The sequence below is a fragment of the Schistocerca piceifrons genome, chromosome 6 (assembly GCF_021461385.2).
Source record: "Schistocerca piceifrons isolate TAMUIC-IGC-003096 chromosome 6, iqSchPice1.1, whole genome shotgun sequence".
Classification (NCBI taxonomy): Eukaryota; Metazoa; Arthropoda; class Insecta; order Orthoptera; family Acrididae; genus Schistocerca; species Schistocerca piceifrons.
Genome location: NC_060143.1, coordinates 290,240,704 through 290,254,719, shown reverse-complemented (window position 1 = coordinate 290,254,719; position 14,016 = coordinate 290,240,704). Strand labels below are relative to the sequence as shown.

The window sequence follows — 14,016 nt, the reverse complement described above, 5'->3', positions numbered from 1 at the left end:
GATTGTTTTCGTACTGACGGTGACGATATGGACGAAATCAAAACAGACCCGTTAAAAACGTGTGTGCGAAAAGTTACAGAATGAACTCAGAATAGTAAGAAAGGAACTTAAGTATTCGAAAACAATTATATGTTTGCTAACAAACGAACTACAGAAGCGAGAATCAGGCAAGATAGAAATGTGCAAAAACTACAGATTTGATGCACCCAATATAAATCACGATTCACAACACAGTGTGCATACCACAACACAGAACGCAGTTCAAAAAGGAAATCAATCTATGGGTGCAGCAATGAAAATGCAAACCTTTGCTCCTGAGAGTCAGTCAGTGAATAGGAGACCCAAAATATTCGTTGCCTCAGATAGCCATGGCAGAGACTGTGCAAGAAACATTTTAAACTTAGCTTCAAATAAATATGATGTTGAAGGGAAGGTGATACCAGGTGCCCCCACTAGTGTAATACTAAAAAAATGCAATGACCTCCATAAGTTGAGAAGTGAAGATTTTGCAGTTATCTGCGCAGGGGCTAACGATGTAGCAAAGAATGAAACCAAGTTGGCAATTTGTCAGCATTACAAAATACAAATACAAAAGTGATTTTAGTTGGTGTACCACATAGACATGACCTGCCTGAATGGTCTTGTGTAAACCAAGAAATTCAATCTGCTTCCATAACAGTTGTTTTATTGATCCTCCTAGTAACAAGGAGCTTTATACAGCACATGGACAACACCTTAATGCAACTGGTAAAGAACTAATTGCCACAAGGATTTATGAATCAGTGGAAACAAACAGGAAAGTGTACAAAACAGCAATAGAACTTAAATGGAAGGATACTGAAGTCCCAGATAAAGAATCAGTGAGAATTGTTATTGACACAACTCCAGCACAAATAACAACAGAATCCTTAAAAGTGAACTCTGTTTTTGGGAAGAGGACAATTACTCAAGCAATAAACTTACCCAAGAGGACAGTGCAAAAGTTTGAAGAAGCAGCAAATAAGGTGGCAGGAAAGAAGGCACCATATAAGAAGAGAGACCTACTTCAAAAAGAATAACAGTAAATCAAGCTCAAGGGATGAGAATACCAACACGTGGAGTACGACAGTCAACCCGAAAAAAGAAACCACAACCGAGGGACCAGGATTTTTGGTGGGATCAGCAGTGGTTTCACAGACGAAAGCAGTTAAAGTGAGTCATCAAGTGGATGAACAGGTATGTGACTATCATAACACACATGATCACAGTGCATCAAGATTAAAGACATTAATGGAACCTACAACTTCAAATATAAAGTCAAATTGCTCTCAGAGGAATACAGACAGAGACAACTACTTACTTTTCTACAAGTTAACATATGTTGCATTAGAAATAAAATTTTAGAATTAGAACATTTATGTAACACTGAGCATGTAGATGTTATATGTGTATCTGAGCACTGGTTAACACAAGAACAAGTAAATATGTTCATTCCCCAAGTGTATGTTGTGTGAGACATGATATGTAGAAAACAGATAAAGAATGGTGGGGTGGGAATTTTTGTCAAAGAAGGAATAATGTTTTCCAGAATTGATGTATCTATATACTCCTCAGAGCTAGATGGGGAGTTTAGTTGTGTAAAACTAATGAATGAAAATATAGTGGTAGTTAGTCTATATAGGTCGCCAGATGGTGATGTAAATTTGTTTATTGAAAAATGTGAATTAATAATTAAAAAAATATTGAAGAGTAAAACGAGAATTGCTATATGTGGTGATTTCAACATACAAATGGTAAACACACAGAGACCAGTTGCTAGGACATTTTTGAATATGCTAAGATCATTAGACCTCTATTGTACAAATAACTGTGCCACACGTAAGAATGCCTATATAGACAATATTATTGTTAATTTCCATAGGGAGGATTTTACAGTTAGACTTGCAGGAAGTGGACTTGCAGATCATGAGCCACTACTACTTACCCTCTGTAAGAGGCAGCCAGTTAAAACTGAAGAATCTAAAGTAGTAGTGGTACGAAGACAGAAGGAAGAGTACATAAATATGTTCGTTGATAGATTAGGAAGTGCAGATTGGGACTTTATATATAATTGTCTATCTGGAAAAAGGGAAGCTGAAATTAGCTTTGGTAACTTCTTTAAAAAGTACACAGATTTATGGTATTCTTGCACACCAGTAAAAAAAAATTAGATATCCAAATGAAATAAAAAAGAAAAGTCTGAACTGGTTCACACAAGAGCTAGTAGAAATTAGAGGAAACTTGCATATGCTGTACCAGATGCATAAACAAGCCTCTGAACAAGGGGCAGAACTGAGTGTGAACATTCATAGGTCATATCTGAAATGCAAAAAATACTATAAAGCTAAACTACTTCTGGCAAAAAAGCAAGCAGTGGAGAACTATATAGAAAGAGCTCCCAATAAATGCAAGGCAGCCTGGCAAATAATAAAACAAGAGAATACACCGAAACGCACAGAAACAGCTCTGCTTGATCCTGAAGAATTAAACGAGTACTTTTTAAACTCAGTTAAAGAAATAAGTAACAGTATCAAAGCAACAAATTCATCTGCAATGAACCTTGTTGGAACACCACTGCCTGTTAACCTGGCATTTCAATGGAGGGCTGTCACACCTGCTGATGTTATAAAAGCTGTATCCAAATTTTCAGGTTCTAAAAGTATTGACTGTTATTGGTTATCAAATAATATAATTATAAAGACAATACACTCAATAGCCAAACCATTAGCTTATATTTTTAATAAATGTGTAGAATTTGGAGTTTTTCCGGATGCACTCAAGGTATCAAAAGTTGTCCCAGTTTTTAAAAAAGGAGACAAACACCTCCCCCAAAGCTACAGACCAGTCTCCATTGTTCCAATATTCTCAAAGGTATTTGAGGGGCTGATACACAAATAAGAAACTTCTTTGAAAAACACAATATCCTATGTAACAATCAGTTTGGCTTTCGAAAGGGGAAGAACACAATATGGGCCATCTTGGAAATCATTAACCAAACCTAAACAGCTTTTGAAAATAATAACATGGTATCACTGGTATTATGTGATTTAAGCAAAGCTTTCGATTGCAGTCCTGTTGACATACTACTGGGGAAACTAGAGTTTTATGGGGTGAGAGGGAGCACTTTATCTGTGATAAATTCTTATTGAAGTAACCGAAAACAATTCGTTTCAGTCAGAAATTTAAATTCTTTGATCATGGAAATCAGCACAGGTGTACCACAAGGGTCTATCCTTGGACCTTTCTTCTTCATTGTCGCTATTAATGATTTACCTAAAAATATAGCTCACCCTGTTGTGTGTTATGCTGACGATACAACACTACTTACCACACATCAGAACATTTCAGATCTGAATAACCCAACAAAAGAAACACTAGATAAGGACCTGGACTGGTTTGCAGCCAATAAGCTCCTATGCAACCCTGACAAAACGCAATAACTTTTAATGGGAACATCAAATGAAGTAGGCAATAAGTTGGTAAAACTCTTCGGTATTCACATTGACTCAAAACTATATTGGGAGGAACATGTCAATCATGTATGTGAAAAAGTATCTCGGGTGGCATACCTTCTCTTGAAACTAAGGGAGGTAGTGAGCTTGGAGTACCTCAGGGTGACATACTTTGGGCTATTCCAGTCACATATTTCATATGGTCTTATTATATGGGGGCACTCCCCTCACATCAAAACGTATTGAAATTACAAAAAAAAGTCATACATATAATATGTAAAAGAGGTCATAGGGAGCACTGTCGTCCTCTTTTCTCCAGACTCAGCATACTTACAATTATAAATTTATACATCTGTGTGTCTGTACTCTATATTAAAAATAATATTTCAGAATTTATTGCCAGAAAGGAAATACACGAACACAACACCAGGGCGAACGGTAATTTAGACATACCGTGCCACAGATTAGCGAGAACAGGAAATTCCCACAAAGTTAACCCACTCAAAATGTTCAATAAACTGCCAATTCATGTTCAGTCTATGGATACAAATTCTTTTAAAATTAAGTGGTACAGCTGGCTGTCAGATCATCCATTCTATGACATTAAAGAATTCTTTGAAATGCCTGAGGAGAATATAAGCATTTAAAAGTTGTCTGTAGTTAAACATGTTATTTTGTGCTGTGGTTAATCGTGTGTAATTACAAAGATTATACTATGAACAATAAAATACCTTATTATATTAGATTATAAGATAGCTTGTTGCTTTAGCTTTTAAAAGCTATCCTTTGTAATTTGGTACACTGCCATGCTTCAAATGTATTTATAATGTATTGACAGAAGTTTATTTTGTTATTCTGTATGTACTAGTACATCTTGTATGATGAAGCCAACATCATTGTAAAATGATCTATGGTGAATAAAATTCTTGAAATTCTTCCAAGCTAATTATGTAAGGGTAGGCCAGATATGGCTCAAATTCAAAGATACAGTATCAACAGCAATAGATTGATTCATACCACATAAGTTAATAAGGGATGGGACTGATCCACTGTGGTAGACAAATCATGTCAGAACACTGTTGCAGAAGCAATGAATAAAACATGCCAAATTCAGAAGAATGCAAAATCCCCAAGACTGGCTAAGTTTCACAGAAGCCCAAACTTTAGTGTGGACGTCATTGTGAGATGCTTTTAATAGTTTCCACAATGAAACATTGTCTCAAAATATAGTAGCAAACCCAAAGAGATTATGGTCATCTGTAAATTACACCAGTGGCAAAAAATCAGACAATACTGTCACTGCGTGATATCGATGGAAATGTTACCAATGATGGTGCCACTAAAGCGGAGTTATTAAATACAGTTTTCTGTCATTCCTTCACAAAAGAAGATGAAGTAAATATTCCAGAATTTGAAAACAGAGCAGCTGTTAGTATGAGTGACAAAAGTATATATTTTAGGTGTTGAAAAACAACTCAAATCAATGGCAGCAACAGCTTCCACACAGCACACCAGGTATGCGATTATTTCTGTCTTATGCACAGTAGTGAAATTCCTTGCAAGACATAAATGAATTTAAATACACTCAATGTTACTTTTCTGTGCCAATGCACAATGCCTGTATTTTGATTTAATGTTTAATTGCTTACTCACAGTGCCTGTCACTGAGTAAGAGTGGCAAGCTTTTCACATATCATGGCAGCAAGAGCTTCTACTCAGCAGACCAGGTATGTCACTGATTTTGTGTTATGCACAATACTGAAATCCCTTGTGAGACCTCTATAAATTTGAATATGCTCAATATTACTTTTCTGTTGCAATGCACAATGCCTGCATTCTGATTTAATGATTGTTTACTTACAGTGCCTGTGACTGAGTGTAAGGTGAAAGCTTTTGGCATTCCATAGCAGGTAATGTTTTCTCACAGCACACCAGCTATGTGATTTATTCTGTGTTACACAAATTACTGAAATGCCTTGTGAGTTATCCCTATATTCATTTATGTCCAACAGTACTGAGTGAGAGGGGAAGCTTTTGGCATACCATGGCAGCAAGAGCTTCCACACAGCCCACTAGGTATGAGATTAATTCTGTGTTATGCACAAAACTGAAATGCCTTGTGATACGTCTACGAAATTAAAATTTCCTCAGTGTCACTTTTCTGTTCCAATTCAGAATGACTGCATTTTGATTTAAGTTTAATTGAATTCAATTTTGTGCTTTATGTTTATATTTTCTTGGTAAATGCAACTTGAGTCTTGCTGTTCCATCGTCATGGACAGAAAGGTTTGTGCAGTAATTACCAATGTTATTTTTGATATGTACAACTGAGGTAAAGATGTTCACATGGTGCAGTTAGAATCCACAGTGTTTAGAACAGATCTTTGCAATGAGCTCAACTACTATTTTTGGTTATCATTCTTATGGCTCTTTTCTGAAGTTCAAAAATTGTGTTCATATTTTGTGCATTTTTTCCTCAAAACAGAATGCCACAGCTAATAACTGACTGTACATATGAATAGTATGTAACTAGAAGATTTGGCATGTTATACACTGATGATGGGATTCTAAGGGCATAAAATGCTGATGACATTTTGTTTTCAAGTATCTTTGTATGTTCTGATCACTTCAACTGAGAATCAATATTCATTCCTAGAAATTTTTCATTTGTTAGACAGTCTATAGAGGTGAAATCTACATTTAATTTAACATTGTCATTTTCCCTCTTCAAACTGAAATTCATGGCATTAATTTTCGTTATGTTAAATGTCACTTTGTCGCTTATTGACCAAGGCACAGATCAGACAATTTTAACATCCTTCACGGGAATGTACAGTGTTTATCTAATAAGTTGGAAGTATTGGAAGATGTTACAGAGACTTCTCACTTAGATGTAGTCTGTCTTGTAGAACACTGGTTGAAGCATGACGAAATAGATCTGTACTGCCCTGAGGGCTACACCCTAGTTGACAAATATTGTAGAACTAATAAAAATCATGGTGGGTGTGTTAAATTTCTAAAAAAGGGGATTAAATATGAACCAATAGCAAAAGTTAAAGCATTATCTCTAGAAATGTTATGTGAAATTGCAGCCGTTAGGTTAACAGATTTAAATTTAATGGTTGTAGCTTTGTACTCAACTGAGACTGGAGGCAATTCAACAAACGATTTTGTTAACAAGTTAGTGTCTTTATGTGAGTCTGTAAGTATAAGTGTAGGATACTAATCTGTGGAGATTTCATTTTGAATTTTCAGTTGTCCACTATCTATAACTCATATGTAAATAATTTATTAAATTCTTTTGGTCTTTATATTACAACCACTAAATAACAAGGCCACATTATAAAGGTACTGGTACCTGTATTGACATTTGTATCAAAAGAGTTAATGCATCTCAAGTCAGAGGTAATTAAGACCTGTGTATCAGACCACTGGCCACTACTTCTTAGAACAGATATAACAAATTGTAACACTGACTCAGTGCACATGGCAGGAAAGAAAGTATATGTGGTCAATTATGATAATCTAAATGTGTTTAAGTCTCATATTGATAAAAGTAATTGGTTGCAGATTTATCAAGAACATGCAATAGAAAGGTGGAAGAACTCATATCTACTCTTTCTGTGTATGCTAAGATCTCCTTTCCCATTAACTTACTAAATAATAAAAAGGCACTAAGAGTAAATAAGGTCAAGGATGAAAAGGTGTTGAAGATCAAGAAGGAGTGTGATCAATATTATGACTGGTATAGAAGTACATGTTCTCAAGTATTTAAAGACATCCTCACAGTGAAAAAGTAAAGATTAAGACAGGCCTTAAAGGAAGCTAGGTGTAAAAAAAATGAAGATATAATACTAACATCTGAAAATAAGACACTCGCAATGTGGAATGTGGAATATCATCGACAGTCAGCGCAACAGGAAAATGACTTCACAGGCTGAAGGCAGTAATCTGAATGCCGCACAGTTAAATACATTCTTCACTGAGAAGGTGCAAGAAATAACAAAGGTGATTGGCACTTCCAATATAGCCACTGACCATAAATACTACCTGAGAAACATCACAAATCCTGAAAGTACATTTAGCTTTTAACTGGTCAAGGTACAGGATGTTATTAATATACTGAGGAAAATGAACAGTTTAAGTTCAGCCATGTTAAAGTGTGATTCAGTTGAACTGCCAGAAGTGATAAAACATGTAGTAAATACATGTATTTTGGAGGCACAGTTCCCAAAGGCACTGAAGTTTGTTAAAGTTACTCCAATACACAAAAAAGGCAGCCTCTCAAGTTGTGATAATTTTAGGCCTGTTTCAATTGTGCCAATCTTGTCTAAAGTGATAGAAGCTATATTAAATAATCAAATAGTAAAATACTTTGAAGAAAACAAAATCTTCACTGATAGTCGATTTGGCTTCAGATCAGGGTTAGGAACTGTTAAATCTGCCTTATCACTTTTAACACAGTGTGTGAAGCAACCAGAAAGCAAGCTAGTGGTTCAGAATAAACTCTGATTTATCAAAGCTATCGACACTGTGTCTCATGAAATCTTATTGAACAAACTGCAATTCTATGGCTTTACAGGAAGTGCTCTGGAATTGATAAAATCTTATCTAAGTAATAGAGTGCAGAAGGTGTTTTTAATGGTGCAGAATCAGATTACTTACCTGTGGGCATGTTCTGTACTTGGCCCAAAACTATTTATTATTTATATAAATGACTTACCATGTAACATAGTTGGGCCGTCAACTAGGACGTACTTATTTGCAGATGATCTTGCAGTCTGTGTAACTGCAGAAACAGCACAGAAGGTGAAATATGAAGCAAACCAGTGCACTGTCTAAGTTGAAAATTGGTGTAAAGCTAATTCCCTTCGTGTCAACCGAAAAAAAAAAAAAAAAAAAAAAGAATATGCAAGACCTGTATGTATCGTGGAATAATAACACTGAACTTGAGCAGAGCTTAAATGCTGTTAATTTCCTTGGACTCTCAATTGATTCAAAATTATCATGGGGTAGCCATATAGAAAAAGTGGGAAGCAGCATTAGCAAAGGAATATTTGCTCTAAGGAAGCTGTGTCTTTGTCTAAACATGCCAGTACTTAAAGTGGTTTATTTTGCTTTAATACAAAGTCACATTTCCTATGGTACAATACTGTGGGGACATCAGAGCAAGGTAGCTAATGTCTTCAAACTACAAAAGAAGGCAATGAGATATATGTAGCTTGGCACCCAGAGCTCACTGTAGGCCAAGCTTTAAAAAATTACAGATTATGACCCTGCCGTCAATATTTAAATTACAGTGTGTAATGCATATTAAGGAAAACCATCCGAATTATCAACAGTATGACATGCGACTTAATTATAACACAAGAAACAAGCAGGACCTAGTTTCTTTCTGATTTAACTATAAAAAACACAAAAATGCTTCTTATACAAGTCCATAAAATTTTTTAATGCCATACCCCAACATATCAGGGATCTTCCAATTAAAAAAGCATTTCTTCTTGAGCTCTGCATTTATGAAACTGACGAATTTTTAAGGGAGGCAAAGAATATGGTATGAGTACACTTCGTGATCAGTTTTTATATGCCTCTATATATGAGTAAGTCTGTAATTGGCTAAATTTACTATGCAATATCAATTTGTACCAGAAGTTCTCTGTTTTGTTTTTGTGTGTAGGTACCATAATTATTTGTGTAATATTTATATTGTGTAATATTTTTCTTGTTTTTGTAAGTATTTGTGTAACATTTATACTGTGTAATATTGACTTTTGTAATGCCTCAGATGATCTCTGAGGTCTCTACAACAATAAAAATCAATCAGTTGAAGACTTCCTTGAGAGTTTCATTTGCATTCTCTGAACGGAGTTCTCTTGTTTTCTCAGTGACTATAATATTCCTGTCATCAGCAAAGAGAATTTTTTCACCATGGGGAACACTACTGGGAAAGTCATTGATGTATATCAGGAATAGTATTGGTCCTAATTTGATACCTTGCGGAAACCCCATATTGATGTATTTTTGGCCGGCCGTGGTGGCTGAGCGGTTCTAGGCACTTCAGTTCGGAACCGCACGACTGCTACGGTCGCAGGTTCGAATCCTGCCTCAGGCATGGATGTGTCTGATGTCCTTAGGTTTGTTCTGATAAGTGTTTTATTAAATGTTTAGATCTATTTGAAGTATGTGTTATCACTATTTTTGTACCCTATCTGCTAGGTATGATCAGAACCAGGCCTTAGCTACCACTCTTATTCCTAATGCTTCTAATTTATTTAATAGAATCTTGTGGTTGACTATCAAAGGACTTAGAAAGATCATAAAGGAACCCTCTGACAGACTCTTCTTTATCAAGAGCATCAGTAAAACTTTTGTGCATTCTACCACAGCTGACTCCGTATTTTTTCCACATCACAAACAAAACTTTGATTCACTTAAAAGATTGTATTTATTCAGGTAATTCATTAATCTATTTTTCATAATTGCTTCTATTATTTTTGAGGATGGTGACAGCAGAAAAATCAGCTGGTAATTTTCTGCATCTTCCGCTTTACCTTTCTTAACCAAAGGCACAACCCTTGCCTGTTTTAACTGCACTGGAAATGTCCCTGATATAAAGGATTCATTTATTATGTGTGTTAAGGGACCTTGTATAACCTCTATGCATTGTTTTAGTACCCACATTGGTACTTCATTTAAGCCTACTGACCTTTTATTTTTTAGTTTTTGAACAGTTTTACTGGCTTCATTATCTGTGATTTGAAGTAACATCATTGTATTTAGTGCAACATTATTTACAGGGGTTATATTTGTTTTGGGGGATTTGTTGTACCTTCCCTGCCATACTTGAAAAATGCTCATAAACATAGTTTGATTAGTGTTGTGGCTTATTTATTACCTTATCCTCCTCCCTTAGCAGTATGTTATTCTGTGTTTCTTTGCCTCTCCCCATTCCCATTTTTATAATATCCCAGACTGCTTTGCTTTTATTCCCTGCATTATATATTACTGTGTCATTAAATGACTTTTTTGCAGCTATCAGCACCTTCCTATAGATCTTTCTGTATCTATGATAGAAATTTAAGAATTCTGGATCATTGTGACTCGTTTTCGTGGAAGTGTGGTATTTAAGTGTTTGGAAGGACTTCTTAATACCTGCTGTTATTTATCTACTTTTGTGTGACGTTGATACAGACATGCATACTTTTGGAAATGCCTTTTCAAAGTTCAATTTAAATAATGTGGATTCTTGTTCACATTGGTTTCCTTATACACTTCATCCCAGCATTGTTTTGCTAATTCCTTTGAAAAATCTTTTATTTTCATTTCTGATGGATGTCGTTTGTAGGCTTGTAGTTTAGGGAATGATTTGATGTCTCATTTTACTGTTGTTATTTGACAGAGATGGTCTGATAATCCGAGATCTTTTACAGTTACATCACATTTTTCCCTGTCCATATTTGTGGTCACATGGTCAATTACTGATGAAGTCATTGTAGTAACCCTTGTTGCACTATTGACCAATAGGGACAGGCCAAAACTTTTAAGTATATTTATGAGGGTGCTGCTGGATTCATTTATGATATTCATGTTTATTTTAATGTCCCCACACAGAATTGTGCCGAGTTTTGTACTTGAGACTTTATTTCGAAATTCTATTAATTTATTGAAAAACAGTGTCCACACCGTCACTGGGAGATCTATACACACACAAAATTATTAATATCTTGGTGATATCAAGCCCTGTTAATTCAAACTGCTGGAGATACTCTTTAGGAAGGGGAACCTGTTGTCTGGATTTATCCTAAAAAGACCTACTTCTCATACTGATGACAACAGGTATTTGACCATGTGTGGCCCGAAATCCAACCCCAATACTTTCACGAATGAGCTGTACCCATCTTCCCTTGCCAGTCCTGTTTAGGTATAGGCCACGCCTAGTGAAACCCCATCTGTCGATAGTCCCGACGGGCACCAGAGAAACGTGAGCAAAGTTGGCTACCCTCAGAGCAATCCCTAACCCCACATTGATTCACCTCACATCTCCATCGAGGTGTGGCCAATCGTGACACCAGAACAGCTCAACAAAGTGTACATTGGTGCCATGAGTCAGGGAAGCTATCTTACCCAGGCCACCACCTATGTCATATGCCCCACCCACTATCACTACACGGTCTTCTTTTGTAAAGTCCTTACATAAAGACCCTAAGTCCTCTATCACATGACTTAGCCTTGCATTTGACTGGAAGATACTGGTGGCCTGGTATGCTGCCCCTAAACTTTCCTGTAACTCGGGGCCTACAACTCACCCATGGCTACTACCTAGCAGCAGCACTTTCTTCTTCCTAACATTTTGTGTATTTCTAAGCTTCTTGGCCTCAGTTGAAGTGTGCTGCACATTTCTTGCTCCTCTTTCTACCAGAGGCTCTGGCAGTGGTAGACACATGTTTTTGGGGTTGATGATAAAACTATCAGATCATGTTCTCCTTCTTCCTATCCTCCTACAAGCTGCCAGTTCGCAACCACCCTCCTCCTCCCTATCTCTCTTGATCCTTATCAGTTCATTCCTTGCTTCCTTCAACTGTGCCTCAAGGGCACAGATTTTCCTTTCCTGTACCCCAATCAAAATGTTCCTTGCGTACTCTGCAGTTCCAGGAGAGAGTCTCTTCTGTTCTCCCAACATTCTCCCCACTACATCTCCCCCCACCTCTCCCTCTCTCAGTGAAAATATTTCCTACAAGATTAGCAACAAATCCCTCTACTCACTACGCTATAACATCTTCCACATTTCTCATTCATGATCAGTTTCGAAAGAATAATTAAGTTTTAAATTTGTCAAGGACACGAGATGTAAACAAAAACACCAAGGTCTTACATGCCATTGTTGTTTTTCTACTGATTTAGAGATACAATGACAAAAGAATGTATTAGTAATTACTTTGCTTTTAGAGAATTTACTTTAGTGTTTGGTCAAGTTTTAAATGTTTATAACTCCAAAAATTTATGCCTAGATCACCTATAACTAGTAAACAATATGAAATGTGTTAAATACAATTTAAAAACTTTTCATTATACTTTTATTGTGACAATAGACACTGATGAAACTAGTAGCTGTCTTTCTTAAACAAATTTTGCACTATCAAGAAAACTTGAATGGAATTTGTGTTTTGGCACGTAAAATTTTGCGTTAAGTCGCAATTATCGGGACTTCAGATTACACTAAGTTTTCTTTTTTCTTTTTTTTTTTTTTTTTTTTTTTTTCCAAGAATAGGCTCTATGGGGACGCAAATATTCAGTTGTGTGACAAGAATGGACACTACAGCAAATATACAAAATGAAGGAAATTTAAATTTGACACTATTTCCTCTCAAATAAGTTCTTTTAGTGGACGAAGAAAACACCTGTGATCTCACTCGCCGGACATCTTGTCTTCCTGTCTGTTTTAATGTTTGTTTACTTACAAGGCCTGTCACTGAGCGTGAAGGGTAAGCTTTTGGCATACAAAGGTAGCAGGAGCTTCCACACAGCACACCAGGTATGAGATTAGTTATGTATTGTGCACTATACTGAAATGCCTTGTGAGACATCTATAAATTCATATATGCTCTGTTACTTTCCTGTTCCAATACACAATGCCTGCATTCTGATTTAGTGTTTACTTATTTGCTTACAGGACCTGTCACTGGGTGTGAGGGACAAGCTTTTGGCATATCATGGCAGCAAGAGCATCCACACAGCACACTAGATATGCAGTTAATTCTGTGTTATGCACAATACTGAAATGCCTTGTGAGTCATCCCCATATTCATATGCCTAATGTTGCTTTCCTGTTCCGATACACAATGCCTTACAGGACTGTCAGTGAATGAGTGTGTTGGAGGCTAGTTCTGTCCATCGCTGTGGCTGTCGGTTAGAGATACCGACAGCTATGCAGGGGCCCAGGTGCAATTCCTGGCCGATTTGGAGAATTTATCCTCTCAGAGGTTGGGTGTTGTGTTGTGCTTATCACCATTTTACCTTTTCTTTAGTCCGGCCCCAGTAGCTCAGTGGTCAGCATGACAGAATGTCAATCCTAAGGTCCCGGGTTCAATTCCCGGCTGGGTCAGATTTTCTCTGCTCAGGGACTGGGTGTTGTGTTGTCCTTATCATTTCATCCCCATCGACGCGCAGGTCGCCGAAGTGGCGTCAACTCTAAAGACCTGCACCAGGCGAACGGTCTACCCGACGGGAGGCCCTAGCCACACGACATTTCATTTTTTTTTTTACCTTTGCTTTAGATGCAAAAAAAGCAGTATCAACTGATGTAGACTTGCAGTAGGCAGCAAATTGCTCCTGCATACGATCTCCCGGCCAGAAATGCCATACTGTCATTTCATTTCACACTAGGTATGAAACTGATTCTCTGTTATGCACATTATTGAAATGCATTGTGAGTCATCTCTGACTTAGTATATGCTCAGTTGGTTTAATATTAATTTGCAGGGCTCCAGAGTAAGCAGTGTGTAGTTGTGTGCACTATGGTCCATTGTCGTGACACCTAGCATGA

At 36.7% G+C, this 14,016-nt stretch overlaps 1 protein-coding gene across 1 annotated transcript in view; it reads left to right on the top strand.

The window, feature by feature from the left end:
• LOC124803276 (vicilin-like seed storage protein At2g18540) overlaps positions 1-13,215 on the top strand; it is a 115,675-nt gene extending 102,460 nt beyond the window's left edge. The window contains exons 4-5 of the mRNA XM_047264458.1: positions 5,126-5,197; positions 13,144-13,215. Of these exons, the coding sequence (XP_047120414.1) occupies positions 5,126-5,197; positions 13,144-13,215 (144 nt within the window). The remainder of the gene's footprint in view (positions 1-5,125; positions 5,198-13,143) is intronic.
• Positions 13,216-14,016: the final 801 nt, after the last annotated feature.